Raw genomic sequence first — 19,110 nt, 5'->3', positions numbered from 1 at the left:
TAAGCTTGCACATTTAGATTGCTTACTGGAATGAATGGGTAAGATCCACACACACACACTAAAAGGTGTGTTTCTGCAACCGAAATTCACATCCCCCAGATTTAAATAACAAAAGCCTATTCACGTAGATTTCATCAGCAAGAGAAAAAACCCCACAAAAAATGGAGCATATGGATGACATAAAAGCCATGTTCACATGATCAGTATTTGGTCAGTATTTTACATCAGTATCTATAAGCCAAAATCAGGAGAGGAAAAGTATAATAGAAACACATCACCACTCCAGTATTTATCACCAGCTCCTGGTTTTGGCTGCAATTACTGATAGTGTGATCATGGCCTTAAGGCCAGGATCACAGATTCGCGAGATATGGCCGAGTCTCGCAGGTGAAAACCCAGCTCTGGCGCCGGCACTCCGGAACGGAACGTGCAGCTCCATGTATTGCTGTGCGGCCGCACGCTCCGCACCGGAGTGCCGGCACCAGACCTGCGAGACTCGGACGTATCTCGCGTATGTGTGATCCCGGCCTTAAGTTAAAACTTGTTTACTCTGTTGGATCCGTACTGCAAAAACGGAACCAAATACTCTATATGTGAAACCAGCTTCACAGAAATGGTTCTTCAGTGAATAGGCTCCAGCAAACATGGAGACATTACCATGATAGAGATGAGCTGTGTATCTAAGCCTCTGTATCACACATTAGATATAACAGCAATCAGTAGATACTGTTAGCATCAGTATCAGGTAAAATATGATTAGATAGAGCAGCTCAGCAGGCAGTACGTCCCATGAAAGACTTAGGGCAACTCACAGGGTGGCTCAGTGGTTAGCACTATGGCTTTACAGCACTGGGGTCCTGGGTTCATAATCCCACCAGGGACAAAATCTGCAAGAAGTTTGTAAGTCCTCTGATAACAGTGATGCATGTCTGTAAAGTGCTGCAGAATATGAATGTGCTGCAGAAATGAAGCAGTCTACAAAAAGGCTTAGTTCTATCTATATATGGAAGGATCCAAGACTTTTGGGTATTTTTTTAACCCGACATTTTTGGAATCCATTTCCACAACAACTGATACCTAGATTCAAAGCTGAGACTAAAAAGTCTTATTATTGCTGAAGATAATAATGATATAAATGTCCTCAGCTCTCTGTAATAAGTGCTCACAGACACATTACCTGCACATAAGGGATAAAAGGAGGAGGAGGTGCAGCGTGAGGGGCTGGAAGATGCGCAGTAAGGTGAGTGTTTTTAGATTTTTTTTCTTTTTGGCTGGGTGGCAGCATGCAGTGCGCATGCGTAGCAGAGACATAGTGTCTAGGTACTGGATGACTACAGGTAACATTCAAGTTTGCAACTGTTACTGCTTTAATATCCCCAAATCCCAGGAGTGATGTCTCTGCTGGGGAGGCCAGAATGGCAGGTAAGCGGCACCTTTCTCTGCACTGCACCTTACCTGCTCACTACACAGGTATGGAGCTCACACCCTGACACCCGAGCAAGCGGCGACTGCTGTCTCCTTGGGGAGTTTGGCAGCAAGATCTCAAGTCTCCAGGGGGGAAGACGCCTTATTACCTGGTGCGCCGTCCCTGGAGTGAGACTTCTGCAGGATACCTCCTGTGCATCAGAACATAGAGCCAAGTACCCCCCATGCCAAATATTGTTACCCCCCCCCCATTAATATTGAGGTTGGGGGGCTGAATCAAAGCAGGGGCATCAGTGGACTAATCTGCATTAATATCCCTTCACCTAACAAAGCCCTCCAGTTACACAATGACAAAGAGATTTTCTTTCAAATATTATTGCAATTTAGGAAATATATTACAATGAATTTATAGTTTGCTATTCGGCAATTAATTAAGCATTTTTACTATTTGTAATAAAAAAAAAAAAAAAAAAAAAAAAAAAACACTTGAAAACAATAAGTTTTATATGCCCTCACCACTGGGGGAAAAAAAAAATCACCTTGCAGAATAGGTGATGACAATACTAAGTGTTAAATGTATGATTTTAATCCTGTCTGGATATATGAGGAGTAAGAATCACAATGAGAAACATTTTTGCAGTAATCTTCCCTCGCAGCTGCTATTTCTTCCTCTGATCCTCAGATTAAACTTTCCTTCCCACAACTAATGACATCTATAATACGAAATATAATAAAATAGTCCCAGGAACACAACACACAACACATGCTGCTCCTAATTGATCCCATATAGCGAATAAAGTGAATGTCGCAGTGAAGTGGTGGTAACATTACCAGGCTTGCGAAACACTCGTGTAAATTATAGACAAGTATGTGTGTATAACCTATATTAGCTCCTGCATCCTACTTTTGGTGTTACAATTGTGCGACATTATGCTGTATAGTTGTACATGCAGGTTTTTTTTTATTTGGGGGGAAGGGGGTTGTATCAAGAATCAGTGGTTTGTGAGCTGCATATGAAAAATTGATGTAACCGATCCTGCAAATCGTGTGTGTAAAATATATATATATATATATATATATATATATATATATATATATATATATATATATATATATATTATTATTCTAAATCACTAGTATAAAATCTAGTTTATTAAACTATGACACGGACACATCACATATCTGGGCATTGATTACTCTCTAAAGTTTAGAAAGCACACATATCTACAGAAAATAAATACAAACATTATATATCTCTTCCCCTGAAGAAAGGAGTAGCAATCCCTTCCACTTAGTATATTCTTTCCAAAATGAGACATCCCACTTAACTTTCCCTAACATCTATATTTTTTACAGAAGATGAGTAGTAGTACACCTCTCATTGCTTTAGGCTTCCACTTACTATATTGCTCCCCCTTTTGAGAGATCCCACAACTTCCCTTGAAAATCTTTTACAGAAAATGAGTACTACTCCACTTCTCATCACTTGGGGTACAGCAGAGCACCTCAGCCTCCACCTGCTGCCTCTGAGCCCCTACATATTCCTGGACATTGGATGGCGCCGGGCACTTGCTGTTACTTGCAGTGCAAACCTGCATTTCAAAGGCTCTTTCTATGGGACAACAAGGGAATTAACACTCATCATCCTCCCGAGCCCGGGCCCCAACCAGAAATGCTAATGAAGATTAAGTATTGATTACAAGATGCCTTCTCAGTGCGATAATAATATATATATATATATATATATATATATATATATATATATATATATATATATATATATATATATATATATATATATATATATATATATATATATATATATTTATTTCTCTTCAGAGATGTCACTGCTCCACATATAATTAAATAATTAAATATACAGTCCCACTCCACATGTCGGTTCTATAAGTAAAACTTTTCAAGACTATAGGAATAACTTGGAAGTATAATTGCATCTGTAAACCAATACAAAATGCTATATATATTGTGGAAAAAAAACAACTGCTCACTATATTTTCCTGCTCCTGATGGCAAATAATAAGGCGAATAATACTTTAAGTGGCTTAATAAAGCAGATGTGCTACAAATGGCACGTTCTCTCTATATGGGCTGGGTAGCTGCGCCTTTTGCACTGTCTTGGCGCACTGTGTGAAAGTCGCACTGCACTGGTGAGTCTGGCTACTGTCGCTGTCAGTGCCATGCTTTGGTTTCACACTTATTTCTAATGTGCCATCAGTATTCTGAGTTTAGGAATATAAGTCTGTACACCCCTCCCAAATGATATTAAAATCTAATCCACAATGACAGCAATGTTTCGTGAATTCGGATACTTGCCCCCATTACTTTCTCCTCTCTACCTTAGGGCTTTTGTGCCCACCGCCCCCTGCCTGCCTGGCACTGCCCACATGTAAAAAGCCTGGCAGAGAATAAGATCTGATCATCACATTCTCCCCAAGGCAAGAGATATAATGGGAGCTTGTCAAGTATTTATTTAAATGGACACTTTAAGTATTTTTGTTTCCCTTCTCCTGCTTATTATCTGTGCCAATCCCAAACCTTCTACTAAAAAAACTGCTGGAGGCAGAAGAATCAAGAAACCAGACATGATACAAGCTCTGCGCCCTGCAAGAACTAGAAAACAACCGGCTGGCAGCTATTGGCCATGAAATGACTACATAATGTTCTACTTTTTTTTTTTTGCAATCGCCATACAGAAGATATAAAGTTATAGTATGCATTAAAATATAATTAAATTTATAGAAATCTTTATTTTTATTCTGTATGCTCCATACTCTTATGATCGATAGAAATTACTGCAGAGAAAAAAAAAAAAAAAAAAAAAAAAATATATATATATATATATATATATATATATATATATATATATATATATATATATATATATATATATATATATATATTTTTTTTTTTTTTTTTTTCTTGTCTACACCCATTGTAATATAGTATGTGTATTTGTTTTTTCTATGATTCTATAGTGTAGGTATATTATTGTCTACACATTATATTGTAGTATTTGATATATTTTTCTTCTTATATAGTGTAGGTACAGTGTTGTCTACACTCATACTTACTGTGTGTGCTTTTTATTTATTTTTTATATAGTGTGTACACAGTACTATACCTACCCACTATAAAACATAAAAAAAATAATGAAATAACAAAGACAAAATTACAATGTGTGTAGTCACAATCTTATACCCACTCACTATAAGAACACAGAAATGAAATCCCAAATACACATATTACAATGTGTGCAGACACCTACCCACTACACAATTATGATATAGAATGCATATTTACTCATTTTTGTTACAATGATTTCTTAGTGGGAAGGTGTCTACACACATTGTAATATGTTTGTTATTCATTTTTTTTCTAGGTTATATAGTGGGTAGGTATAGTGTAATCTATACTCGCACACTATTAGAATGTGTGTAGACAATATTGTACCTACAAACTATTAAACCAGAAAAAATATGTAACAAATACATCTACTGCAGTATAATGTGTGTAGACAATACTGTACCTCCACACTATAAAATCACAGTAAATTGAAATAACAAATACACCCTAAATTACAATGGGAGTAGACCCAATCCTATAAAAACACAGAAAAATGAAATGCACCTATTACAAACAATATATAACAAATACACATATTACAATGTGTAGACCCCCCCCCACCCACTATAAAATCATGGTTATAGAGAAAAAAAATACATATTATAATGACTTTATAGTGGTAATTGTAATATGTGTATTTATTTAAAGTCACTGTGTTTACAGTGGATAGGTATAGTATTATCTACACTTGCACTACTATACTTGCACACTAATAAGCCATAAAAAATACCACAAAAATAAAAATCTGTAACAAATATTATGGTATAATGGGCAAACCATACTATACCTACAAATACACCCTAAAGTACAATGTGTGTAGACCCAATCCTATACCCACTCACTATAAAAACACCAAAAAATTAAATGACCAATACATATCTAACCATGTGTGTAGACTCCTATCTGCTATACAATTATACACATGTTTTAATAGTGGGTAGGTGTCTATACACTGTATTTTTTTTTTTTGTAGTTTTCTGTGTTTATAGCAGCGGGCAAGTCTAGTATTGACTATACACACACTACTATACCTGCACAATATTAAGCCAAAAAATAATACAAAGAAGAAACCCTACTATAGTATAATAAGACAACACTTTACCTACATACTATAAATTCACAGAAAAATGCAATAATAAATTACAGTGTGTGTATATTACACAATCCTATAACCACTTACTATGTCTTCCCACTATTAAATCCCTATGTATTTATTCTTTTTTTTTTTCTGTTTTTATAATGTAGATAGTCTTGTCTGTATAAAACATAATACAAAAAAATATATAGCAAATACACCTGTTATATTGTACATATAATGCTATACTACACACCATACAAAACACTTGTATAAAAATCACGATTTGCATGAGAAATATTAAACTATGACCTGCCAAAAAAACAACAACAACAAAAAACCCCAGAATATTATGATTCTGGGATTTTTCATGTTCTACCCTTTTTTAATAGAAAATCTCCTTATTAGTATTTTTTTTTTTTCTTGTAATTGTTAATGTTTTTGTGTGTTTTTCCTGCTGGGCTCAATCATCACAGCCTGTAAATGTTTAGATAAGAAAGTGTGAAGGAAAACATTGAGGCTGATGGTTGGAGATTGTAACATTTCCTCTGCAGATAAAGTATCACTGACAATATTGTGATTAGCAAGCCACTGAGCAGTGTCTGAGGCTGGGCAGCACAGTAATCCCCATGTGGGCGTGGCCTGGCTGGTCAGAGCCTGGGATTGGTGCAGCTTGCCCCCCTCTATAATGAAGGCTCGGCCCCCTCCCTGGGGAGGAGTTCCCATAATAGGAGCATTAAGGGAGGACAGGGAGATAGAGGGAAATAGTCAGTTGTGAAAGAGCTTCCATGCCTGCTACCTAACTGCTGACACCTGGGAATACACTTCTGAGCCTGGGATATTATATACCCTGACTGGGCACGACCATGCTGTGGAAACTAGCAGATAATGTCAAGTATGAGGAGGAGTGTGAGGTGAGCACTCGGCTCTGCTACATATGTGCATGTTTGGCATAGGATGCATTAGATTTGCAGCCTCTAAATTATATAAATGGGTTTAGCGCATCGCATATGGCGTTGTTTTTTTTTGTTTTTGTTTTTTTTTTGTTTTTCATGGTCTTCAAAACTGTCTCATTGAATTATCTCTAAACTGCATGCTCAATGTATGGTGTATGTTGTGATTCATGGGTGAAGAAATTACCCCTGATTTATGCCTTATATTTTTGTCCCCCCTTATACGGAGAATATTTTTGCTATTTTAGTTCTATTATGAGTGTAAAGTGCAGTCTTGGGGCTGGACAGTAGTGGGCGCCAGAGACAAGGGTATTGTATGTATACAGGGGTTTGGGTCAGGAGTTCCTTTGAGCAGCGATGTTAAAGAATTCTGCCAATTGCTTCATGTCTTGTCTGTCCAGAACTTCGTTGCCGTTTATTATGGAGATATATTTTTGTCCCTTTTGTTGTACTATTCACATAATGCATGCTAGACGTTTACTTACGATTTGGTGATTGATCTTGGCGTCATGAGTTGACTCGCTCTTTGGCATTTTTTTTTTTTTTTTTTCGATGCTTTCCCTTTGGTCACAGTCATTCATTTTTCCCCATTGGTCACGGTCTGTAGGCTGCGGTTGTTTTGGCTCCTGTTGATTAGATTCAGTCATTTGAAATCAATAGGAGGTATTTAGCAGGGAGGATGGGTCACAGCGGAGTCTGTTGGGGCTCCTTTCTCTACTGATTAGCTCACCCTGTTATTTTAATAAGCGTGAAGTTGTAATCTGCTAAAAACCGCAGATCAACCTACTTATCAACATTTTTTTTTTTTTTTTTTTAAGAGTAGAATCCTAATGGACAGTTGTCTCCTGCGACCAGAAAATAAGGGGCACTCACTTAAAACTGTATAATTTAAGCAGGTCAGATTATATATATTTTTTTAAGTAAGCAAAAATAAAATGCAGAAAAATATTGTGTTGAGGATGACTGAGATTATAGATACAACTATCTGTCGCCCTCCACGCTATATTTTATATACACATGTGAAGCTTGATCACAAAAATCTGGGTGATAATTGATTGATTCTAACTGGAGTTCTTAATATCTGAACTTATAAATAAAATGCATGCAGAATCAGAAGGGGGAAACAGTTTCAGATATTTGTGCTCTTGAAGACTATTTTAGTATTTAATTTTTTTTTTTCTACATTTGTTTCCTATACAGGACAGACATGATGGAGGCAGCAATGGTAATCCAAGGTTACCCCATCTGTCATCAGTCAGCCAGCACTTGTACAGTCCAGCTCCCCCACTTTCTCATTCAGGGTCCTCTGACTTCCAGCCACCATATTTTCCACCTCCATACCAGCCTTTGCCGTATTCCCAGTCTGACCCTTATTCCCACCTTGGAGACCCATTCTCCCTCAACTCGATCCACACTTCTCACCCTCCTCCAAGTCAACAGCAGGCATGGCCGAGCCGTCAAAGCCAAGAACACAGTGGAATTTCCCATCACGGCAGACCGGGGTTGGTTCATCACATCCCATCTCTGGATCCTACCTCGGGAAGGTTGGGAAGAGACTTCCAAAGAAGGCCTGATATTCTTCTGCAGCATGGACATGGTCATGGACATGGTCTAGATTCCGCAAGCCTTGCAGAAAATCTTGGTCTACCAGACATTGGCCAGCAGATGGAGGATGTTGCGGTAATGTTCCCTATAAAATTCATATTATGTCAAGGATAAGGTTTCTTTTGGAGAGCCTTCCTGGCTTAAGAGTGTGGGGAAAAATTTGCTGGTCAGGGCTGGATTCACTATTTTATAATAAGTTTTCCAAGCTTTATTGGCAAAGAGCCCTTGGCTGCAATTTTAACATAATTAAAAAAATAAAAATAAAAGGGCCAGTATGTAGCATGTTGATGTTGTCTTGGCTTACTTTCGATTGCCCATCTTTAATTTTTGAACTCTAAAACCTATTGCTCCAAGAATGTCATTTACAAGTGTACATCCACTAACTTTTATCTTCTCCATACATTGAGGAAAATGTGAGAATTCTAACCATACAGTATGTTACTGACAAGATTCTTTATTTTTGTTTGAAAAATTAAAATTAACAACATTCCTAATAAATGTACAAAAAAGTCAATATTGGACTTAAAATTGAAAAAAGCTAACATTTACGTACAATTATATTTATACTTTTTTTTTTTTTTTTTACTCCTTCCATACAGAGTTTAGAAGACCAGGGTTTAATCATGCATGACCAGACGGTCATAAAAAAAGGTTTGTTCAACTTTCTCTATGTAAATGTGGTACAAATCATGATGTTCTGCAAACTAATCTCATTGTTTGTCTTCTGTTAGTTCATAAGACTATTTCCAATTTTTGATGTATTTTAATTCTGGTGTGAATCGAAAGAATTTGCTGTGAAACTTTTTTTTTTTCTGTACTTGTTTGTTAAACAACAACATTTTTTTATTTTTTTCCCTCCCTCAATCGTAGTGCATCCAATGTTCATTAACCCTTGCAAATTGAGTGAAAACAGAACATTTTATTCTATAAACGATCTTGATTACAAAGATTGTGTCATGTTAAAAATATTTAGTTGATTTTTTTTTTTTTTGTGTGTGTGGTGGTACAGTTTTGATATCACAAACATTGCTTTGCTCTCATCTATCTTTTTTTTTTTTTAATTAAAGATTTTTTTTCCTTTTTTTTAGTAATTTTGTGAGTTCTACGTGTATATTTTTGGCACTGTCTTCTAGATCACTTTATTAAATGGAGTCTATTAGGAATGCTTGAACTGCTGTGCAGATTGATCTGTCATGGAGAACCTAAACATTATAGCAGACACTTGACAGCGTTGGCATTATACCTCGCTTGTTCTCTGTTCATGCTTGCTTTTGGAGGGAGTTAATTACTAGAGTATTCTTGCAGGTTGGGCATAGTTGAAGTCTGCATTGTGAAATCTTTCTATTTTGTTCCCTTGTTGCTCAGATTGTACACAAAGACACTTTCTATATATTTTTTTTTCCAGACAAAAATGATGATAAAAAAAGAAATCATTTGTCTGGTAAATGAAGTTTTATATTCATGTTCAATCTGTCAGAGTGAAAATGGTTAAAATGTAAAAAGCTATTACGGTAAATTTTGAGTGTGCATTAAACTTTTGTCAAGAACTTCATATAAGTTTTCTTTAGCTACTCCCAAACCGTCTCTATCCAAACGAATTCTCCATGACATCCCTTTTCTACACTTCTCTCCAGTTTGGAGATGCATGTCATATACAGTGCTCCATATTTACTTAAGTCTTTTGTGTTACTAATGCTCATGTAAACCTCTCCGTGCTCTTCAGTTTTTAAAAGCGGATTCCAGAAGTGTACAAATATTCTAAATGGCCTGAGCTTTGAAAACACGTGCTCTTGTGTTCCTCCACACCCTTGTATATATGTCAATACATATATACATTCATTAAGGTGGGGACGTAAAAAGGTTCTGGCCCAGCTTCCTCAAATAGCTTCTTGCTGGACTCTTTTTTTTTTTTTTTTTTTTTTTTTACCCCTAAGTTTGGCTTAATGGAAAGAAATTAAGATTCAGGTGGTGATGGTTCCGTCCTGTCATTGGGTAAGATAGATTAAGCACTTTATTAATGAAGGCATATACTAGGGCCAATTCTATAAATGCCTAGTTGACTTCTTTATATTTTCAAAGTGGCGTAAACCAGACACCAAGAAATTCTCGAAAACATGGGTAGAACTTACAAAGTCTGAGATGATGTTTTAGTATGGTTCAAAGCCCTAGAGTTGATATTGCTTTGTATTGGAGGAAGCCCCCCATGATTAGACACAAATGTTTGACCACTAAAGTCCATTAGCTTGTAGGAAACCTTACCTTTTGAATGATTAAATATTGTCTTCTCCACAGGCAAAAACACCCTTAACATGTCCTACCAGAAAGACTCTCTGATGGGAATAGTTATCAATCCAAATGAGGTCTTCTGCTCTGTCCCAGGAAGATTATCACTTTTGAGTTCCACCTCGAAGTACAAAGTTACTGTAGCAGAAGTCCAGAGGCGGCTCTCTCCCCCTGAATGCTTGAACGCGTCCTTACTTGGAGGTGTACTAAGAAGGTAAATGTTCTGACTCCCTCTATATCGCTATTAGAATTGTGTGTACTCGTTGACATGAAAAGCTGAACAAATTTAGAAAAACATCTAGCAAAAATTTGGGTCTCCTTAATTGGACAATAAGAATGTGGACAGTGCAAATGAAACTGTTTCTGAGTTTTGATCAAATCTTTGAAAAGCGATGGTAAGCAGGTGTGTTGAGTCTTTGATCTGGGAGCCATTGGTGGACATCCATTAATAACAAGTTAAAATTCACCATTTCCCACCTGTATGGAGGGAAAACTCCACATGATCCATAAAAAAACATCTTGAGGTTTAATAATGTGAACTTTGAGACAATGCAAGAATGCATACTTCTAAGCAATCTGTCCCCCCTAGCTTTTGAGTTAATGTCCCTTTTTAAAAGCCACACCCCAAAACATTGTATCAGCGGTAAGTCGTCTTATCTATATCCAGCTGTATAAATGGAGTCTTGTCATCTTTCTTCCAATCCTGATACAATAGTAACCGATCTCATAATTGTCTTCAGGGCCTGTTGGGATTTGTTGTTTTGCAGCAGATGGTAAACGACTGGGTGCTTAAGTGGTCTCTAAATAGTTAATGTGTATAATGTCCCCCGGCCATTGAAACTCGCCCAACTGCTTTTTATTTAATGATGGAGGACAGGAGGTGTTCACAATCGGCAACACTTGTAGTGAAACACAACTTTCCTTCCACGGTTTCCGATGTGGCTGCAACTATAACAATGGCAAGCATTGTTCTAAAGCCTTCATAAACGGAGCCATGTAGGATCCATTGCACGAGATGAGCGAGAAATCGTTAGACCACATCTTCCACCCACCGCCTGACAGTTCTGCTAATTTGAATATGAACCAATTGCAACAATAAATGTAAGAAAGAAACTTGTTCCGGTCCTTGGATTCTGGTTAACAAGACAGCTAATACATTTAACGATATGTTCAGTTTTTGGCGTGGATTTCATGCTATATCCTCGTTAAAGAGAAAAAAAAAACCTTCAAAACTGCTTTCAGCAAGCTAGAAAAATATTTAGAATGGAGTCCTCACTCAGTGGTTGATGCCTTTTTAATGGCTAACTGAAAAGATGGTAACAAATTGCAAGCAATTCAGCAAGCTACACAAATGAGAACATGCCTATAGTGTAAAAACAAAAACAAAAAAAAAACCCTTTTGCAAATACATGGTGTATAGACAGAAAACATGAAAATATCGACATGCAGTTTTGCTCCAGAAACTCACTAAAAACCACTTGTCTCTTAGATGTGGATTTTTCAGCTAAACCAAAACTCCACGTGAATATCCACTAAGACTTCATTCATACATCAGTATTTCTGGTCCGGGTTTCATCAGTATTTTAAAGTCCAAACCAGGACTGGCTCAAAAAATACAAAATTGTTCCATTTCACTTTTAGTTTTTTTTTTTTTTTTCGAATGGCAGAAATCAGGGGTGGAACCTAACATACACTGAGGGAATGAGGCCTAAGGATGCGTGCACACGTTGCGGAAAGTGGGGTGGATTTTTCCGGACTGATTTTGGTAAATCCGCAGGTAACCAGCACTGCGGATTACCTGCAGATTTACCCCGTTTTTTTTTTTTTTTTTTTGTGGATTCCACCTGCGGTTTTACACCTGCGTATTCCTATAATGGAGCAGGTGTAATCTGCTGCGGAATCCGCACAAAGAATTGACATGCTGCGGAATAAACAATGCTACTTTCCGCGCAGTTTTTCCCGCAGCATGTGCACTGCGGATTTTGTTTTCCATAGGTTTACATGGTACTGTACAACGCATGGAAAACAGCTGAGAATCTGCAGCAAAATCCGCAACGTGTGCACATACCCTAAGCCTGTGTGGCTACAATAAGTGTTTGGTGAGTTTTTTAACTCTGCGTATTTTCGCTGCTTCAAAAATGGCGTCTTGCTGTTCCAGCAAAGTCGATGGGATTTATAGAAATCTCATGCCCATTGTACTATTAATATATAATGTATATGCTGTGTAAACTGACCTGCATTGCGAGTTTTAAATCTGCAACATGTCGACTTCTCTTGCGTCTAGGTTTTTCCCATAGATGCAGAAAATTCGCAAGTAAAGGAAGGAAAAACAAAAAATGTACATGCATTTTTAGTGTGGCAGAAATGCTTCAAAAAGTGTGTAATCGGCACATAACACTGTTAGTTTTTTTTTTTTTTCAAAGCCGAATACCAGGAAGTGTCAAAAACTAAGGAGTGTTGTTTAAAATGTAACCCACCAACAAGAGACAAAAGTGCTAAAAATGCAAGTGACCTCATTTGCTTAATGGGTGCAACAAAAAAATTCAACATCAAAAGCTCCTTGTGGGAATGTAGCCTTAGGGTTAACAAAAATCCATACTCTGTTAAAAAAAATGTAAGCAATATATTTTTTCTGAAGGGGAAAAATATATATTTTTCTTCTGCATGTGGCCTCACTCATGTAATCTGGATCCTTTTGGTGATGCAGTGTTGCTGTAGAAATGTGTAGATGAAGAAGCTGGGGTTAGGAGTGTGACATTAACATATGGCTAATTTCCATCTATAAATAGCGGGAATTAATGAGCGCATGGGGTTAGCAACTTAAAACTGCAAAAAACATCTTTTCCTGTAGCTGATGTTACACAAATAACTGAATCTCGATTGTATGTAGAAGGTGGAATGGGAAGAACTGGTGGGTGGATGGAAATACTGTATACTTGCGTTGAATTGCCGGAGTATCTGTATGGATGGGAATTCCCATACAGATGTCTCTAGGGAGCCTCGTTCTTCTGAAATTCAATCGCTTTAATCCATTGTGTGATACAGTTTAGTCATTGTGAGGGAATCCTTCCCCGTGACATCACTGGTTTCTTGTGAAGTCTTGTTCTCTGGATTGACGCCCTCGTCTGAGCTGTTCTGTTGGGCTAAACGCCTTGATGGCTGCATTGAAATACTAAATACGTGTCCTGTCTCTTTCATCAGGGCAAAATCTAAAAATGGAGGGAGGTCGTTGCGAGAAAAACTTGAAAAAATTGGTCTGAACCTGCCGGCCGGAAGGAGGAAGGCAGCCAATGTGACGCTGCTGACGTCACTGGTGGAAGGTTGGTGTCATAGCATGTTAACCATGGTTAAAGCCCTTTATGGTGGAAACCTGTTGGCTTGAGCTGTAGCCAAGAAGAACTTGACTCATGTTACAAATGGTTAGAAGTGTTGCACAATGAAAAGATTGGGCAAAGATTTCCAATTGTACATTTTTTCTGGAATTTGCTAATTATTATTTGGATCAAACACTGGGAGGGCATCCCAGGTTGGCATGTGGGACAGAACGATCCTTTTTACCAGAATTGGAGCATAGTTTTAAAAAATAAATAAATTTGAAAGCAACAGCTTGCCATTTTTATCTGACACTTTAAAGGGAACCTATATTTATTTATTTATTTTTTTTCTTTGCAGGTGAAGCCGTACACCTCGCTCGTGACTTTGGTTATGTGTGTGAAACCGAATTTCCCTCAAAAGCAGTGGCAGAATACTTGAGCCGGCCGCACATGGAACGCAATGAGATGGCAAATCGCAAAAACATGCTGCTAGCAGCAAAGTAAGTTACCAGATAAGGGTTTACTTGAGTAACATTCTGTTAGGTTGGCATCTCGGGGGTAATGTTTCTCCTTGTGAAGCATGACAAGCCAGGCCTTGCATGTCAAAGTGAGGAGACTTAAATGCCATGCATGCTCCTCTGGGAGAATAAATATGCAAAATTGCTCTCTGAAGGGGCAGTTTGCATATCTATTAGTTTGGCACCCTATTGCTGACCGTTTGGACATTTTGAATTTCACAGTCTGAAGGTCAATCAAAAAGCAACTCTGCATAACCTTATTCAATCAGTTCATGTTTTTTTTTTTTTCTTTTTTCTTTCCCTCCATGCAAAAATGAGTTTAAAAAAAATAAATAAATAAAAAAAATCTAGCCCCCCCACCCCATGCCTAACTAAAAAGTTTAGATTTCATATGAACTTTGAGAGTGCATTCCAACTTGACCCATTAGCAGGATCTGTGTTTTATATAAGGGCAGTATGGCACAGGGGAAAAAAAGTCAAAACACAGTTGTAATGCTGACCATAAGGGGTGTAGGACATTTAGATCTTATCAATAGGTCACCTAAATTAGATTCAATAAATTAACTTTTTTTTGGCAGAGGGGTTTCATATATTATGGCAATTGTTAAGCCTTCTGGTTGGCTAGACTGCATAGTGCTCCCCCAAAAAATGACTTTTTTGGGGTTTGTGAGCAGTCGTAGGTCTCCTGACCTCAAATCTGCCACCTTTTTATAGGCATTTGATTCTGGCCTGCAAAGCTTGGTTGTGAGAAGGTCCTAACTAACCAGCCTAACTAACCAGGAGTTGGTATCCTTAGCTAAACTCTTTTGATTGCATTGCATAAAAAAAAATAACCTTTATAACGCGACACACAAATGTCATGTGAGGATGATGGAAGGTTTCAATGTGGAAGTGTGTGTGTGGGGGGGAAAAATACAATCCACGCCCTGCACCCCCCCACAAAAAATTAAAAAAGTTATTTACGAATACTCTAATTGTTGCGTGCTTTAATTCAAGTTCTCCAACCCCTGGATTATGTTCTTCAAAAGTTGTCCTACAGCATTTTGAAAAAAAAAAATAAAAAATTCTCAAACTTCCGTCTAGAAAACCTTCTTCATCCTCACAAGACACTTTTGAGTGTTGAGTTATAAATGTTCTTTTACTGAAGCCTGCTGCGTCCGGCATGTTACATGAGGCTTCATGATGGGTACAAATCTCAACAAGAACTCTTTAAGTGTTTTGTGGATCCCTGCTAATACTTTGCAGGTGTTTCTAAAACTGTTCTGTGCTGACTAAGAGACTGCTCATTTTATAGAGAAATCTTACAGGAAGCTATATAGACTTCTGATGAAAGAGATGAGGTAGGAACATATGTCCCAATTTGCTTTGCAATGAAACACTGGGAGATATATATGATATATTAGGATTTAAATTATTCTGGGGACTCCTAAATGTTGAAATGTGGGTCCCCTTTCTTTAGTTTTAAAAGTGCCTTTTTTGGCAGTAATATTCTAGGAGAAAGCTCACACCAAAAAATGCCCCAGTTTCAATTTGATCTGTTTAAAGGCTTTGCGCTTTCATTTGGTAATGGAATATCTGAGAGGGCAATATATTATATTTCCAACATCATGCTATTCTGTAATTACCGGGGCTTTAATATTTTTACATATTTTTATGCAATTGTTCTTTTTGAAAATTTACTTTCTTACTGGAACCAAAGGATTTTCAAAGAGAAGTTGCTGTCTAGCCAGATAAATCATGTATTGACCGTAAATGTGAGATGTCTTCTCAGGAACTCTTAAATTACTGTACTAAACTTCCATATTGTATGTACTACCAAGAAAAGATTTCAATTTCTGTGTTTTTTTTTTTTTTTTTTTTTTTTTAAATATACTCAAAAATCTAAAAATAAATGAAGTTGTCAGTATCAAAATCTTGAATGGAGAGGAATAACTAAAAATCTATTACATAGTACTGACTTGTACTAAACCTCTTGAGTTTACAGAAGTCAATCCCGAAAATGATTTATTTTCTTCTGCTTTTAGACAAATCTGCAAAGAATTCACAGACCTTCTCACACAGGACAGGACGCCATTGGGTAACGCAAGGCCAAATCCCATCTTGGAACCTGGAATCCAAAGTTGTTTAGCTCACTTCAGCCTCATCACGCATGGTTTTGGGAGCGCTGCAATTTGTGCTGCTATGACCTCTGTACAAAACTACCTAAACGAGGCGTTAAAAATTGCAGACAAAATGTACATGAATGCAGGAGACCAGAGCCCTGGCGAAAGCAACAAAGGCTTGGACAAGATGGACAAACACCGAAAATGAGGATGTAACATGGACAACTTTCAATGTTTGACTGGAGGAACATATGAGGCTGGGACCTATCTTTCCTATTGAACTCTATTTTGTGAGGATCCGTGACCGATCGGGTGGACGGGAGACCGTATGGAATATTATGGGACGGTGCTACTTTCTGATCCGCTGCCCAATTTCTTGGCTGAGAGGGAACTTTTACAAGCACCAGAATTTTCTTCCAGAAAATCCTTTTGCACTCGACTTCCAGCCTCTTTACCTCCCATGCATTTCAGTAGGACCACAAAAATCTTGCAGGGATTATTTGTTTTATACCCACCTCCCCCATCCTCTTCTTAATATGAAATAAATGTTTACCAGAGGTTGCAGACTTCAGCAAAAATTTGGACTTGTGAAATGGCCTGTATGCATGTATTTTAGAGGTGTGACTGCAGCCATAGTAGCATATTTCCTTTTAATTGAGCTCCAACGCGCTATTTTTAAATTTGTTTTAATTTTTTTTTTACATTCATTTTAAATTGAGTTCTGTTGCCTGTTTTTATTTTCACTCCATTTTTTTTTAACAATTTTTCCATATTGTTTTAAAGGATGAGGTCCAGATTCTCCTAATACTAGGGACTTATTTTTATTTAATTTTTTTAAATGTATCAATCGAACCTCCTTGCCAATTGCTTTGAGTTTACCAGTCACTTTTTCTTTTTCTTCTTTCCTCCTAACTACTGTCTACAATACACTTGTAATTCTCAGTCCTACTTAATGGTTCCCCCCCTCCCCCTTATTTTTATTTTTATATTTTTTTTTTATTTTTTTCTTTGTCCCATTAGTTAAAAGAAAATCATACCCTTTTTAACAGTGGTACAAAATGACCCACTGATAAAAATTAGTAGCTTAAATCTAAATAGACCATTAAGGTCTGAATATTAGGTTCTGTTGGGGTGGCAATAAGTTGCCCAGAGGTGGGCATTGTAGCTCGATGATTGAGTTAATTTTTTTTGCTACTGTACATATTTATTTATATGTAATTTAAGGGTCTTTGTACATAATGGTGAAACTTTATACAACTTGAGGTTGAGGGAAAGTTGATACAATTATTATTATTATTTTTTTTAATGTCTTTGTAAACTGGTCAAATTTAGAATATTTAACAAAAAAAAAAAAATAAATAAAAAAGGGTGGCACTAAGTGCCTCGCTAGAGCAATATGTGTGAAATTGTGTGGGAAGGGAAGTGACTTTTTTTTTTTACAAGAAGTGAGTGTGCCCTGTTGCGTTTTGTGCGTCCAACAGCTTTTACATATTTGTAAATCTTACAATATTAAACTGTTGTATATTATAAGCCTATAATAAAAAAAAAATCCAGAATAATTAGGTTCTGTTCTATTTACCTTAAAGATAGTCTATGGTTTTATCTATATGCCTTAATTTTTTTTTTTGTTTTTTTTTCTTTTGTAATTCTGCATTTTTTTTTTTCCACCCAGTCTAAAAAAAATCATAAAAACATAAAATCCTATAATTAGGATGGGAAAAGTGAAAATACTGTCCATACCATTGCACGTTTAACATACCTAATGGAGTAAATATAAAAAATATATATATATATATAATATATATATATATATATATATATATATATATATATATATATATATATAATTTTTTTTGTATGGCATATACAATTTACTGAAGATTGTGTTCTACAAAGCTAAAAATGAACTAAAGAAATAGCAAAAAAAGAGGAAATATTTTACCTGTTACTAGGGGTGGGGAAAACTGCTAAAAAACCAAAGGGGCCCTATAAGGGCACCATAAATGCCAACCAAGCTGTGGCGCAGTGTCCCTGCCTTGTCACATCTTGTCAAAGACTACCAAACTTTTGCATCCTGGTAGGTACCGCCAATTGTATAGTTAACGCAATGGATCCTATAAAATTGTTGGTGTTTAGGCCAAATTTACGCTGTCAGGTTTTTTCCATCTGTGTGTTTTTTGGTTTTTTTTCTCTCTTTTTTTTTTTTTTTTTCTTTTGTATGGTGGGGTTAAGTGGAAGACTCAATCTTCTCCCAGGAATAGACATGCTATATTAATAAAATATTTTATTTTTGAGATGGATGGAGGAGGCAAAGCTCTCTTAAGTGAAATCATGACTGGAATTTTACATGTAAAGTTGTTTTTTTTTTTTTACAGTGCCTCCAGCAGAATAGTGAGTGCAGCTCTGGAGTATAATACAGGATGTAACTCAGGATCAGTACAGGATAAGTAATGTAATGTATGTACACAGTGACTGCACCAGCAGAATAGCGATTGCAGCAGGTTTCTCATTCTGGGAAAATTCCCATTACATCTTTCAATAGAAAGACAATAGATCTTCAACTCGTACACGATCTGTGTACATCCCCGGGCTTGTGTCTTGTTGAAATCTGTTCCTGGAATGACAGGATACCATATGTTAATATTTTAGTCTGTGGATTTGCAGCTACACATGGCTGAGGCTGTTGTATAT

General features: G+C 36.9%; 1 protein-coding gene across 2 annotated transcripts; it reads left to right on the top strand.

Moving 5' to 3' along the window:
* The first annotated feature begins 1,277 nt into the window (after positions 1–1,277).
* Positions 1,278–17,978, top strand: TFAP2C (transcription factor AP-2 gamma). Of its 2 annotated transcripts, none has more exons than XM_077253147.1 (7): positions 1,278–1,422; positions 7,798–8,277; positions 8,802–8,853; positions 10,495–10,699; positions 13,687–13,805; positions 14,158–14,299; positions 16,342–17,978. In XM_077253147.1, exons 1-7 carry the CDS (start codon positions 1,393–1,395, stop codon positions 16,625–16,627), a joined length of 1,314 nt encoding a protein of 437 aa, XP_077109262.1. In that variant the 5' UTR covers positions 1,278–1,392; the 3' UTR covers positions 16,628–17,978. The 2 variants fall into 2 exon arrangements, with proteins under 2 accessions (XP_077109262.1, XP_077109261.1); XM_077253146.1 differs by lacking the exon at positions 1,278–1,422 and adding an exon at positions 6,359–6,558.
* The last annotated feature ends 1,132 nt before the right edge of the window (positions 17,979–19,110 follow it).

Source organism: Ranitomeya variabilis, chromosome 4, assembly GCF_051348905.1.
Source record: "Ranitomeya variabilis isolate aRanVar5 chromosome 4, aRanVar5.hap1, whole genome shotgun sequence".
NCBI classification, from domain to species: domain Eukaryota; kingdom Metazoa; phylum Chordata; class Amphibia; order Anura; family Dendrobatidae; genus Ranitomeya; species Ranitomeya variabilis.
This window is presented reverse-complemented; position numbering and strand designations above follow the sequence as displayed.

Excerpts from the sequence above, each read along its gene's own strand:
- TFAP2C (XM_077253146.1), top strand. The coding sequence starts at position 6,511 with ATGCTGTGGAAACTAGCAGATAATGTCAAGTATGAGGAGGAGTGTGAG. Across the intron at positions 6,559-7,797 it reads AGTATGAGGAGGAGTGTGAG|GACAGACATGATGGAGGCAG; the intron begins GTGAGCACTCGG and ends TTTCCTATACAG. Across the intron at positions 8,854-10,494 it reads CCAGACGGTCATAAAAAAAG|GCAAAAACACCCTTAACATG; the intron begins GTTTGTTCAACT and ends TCTTCTCCACAG.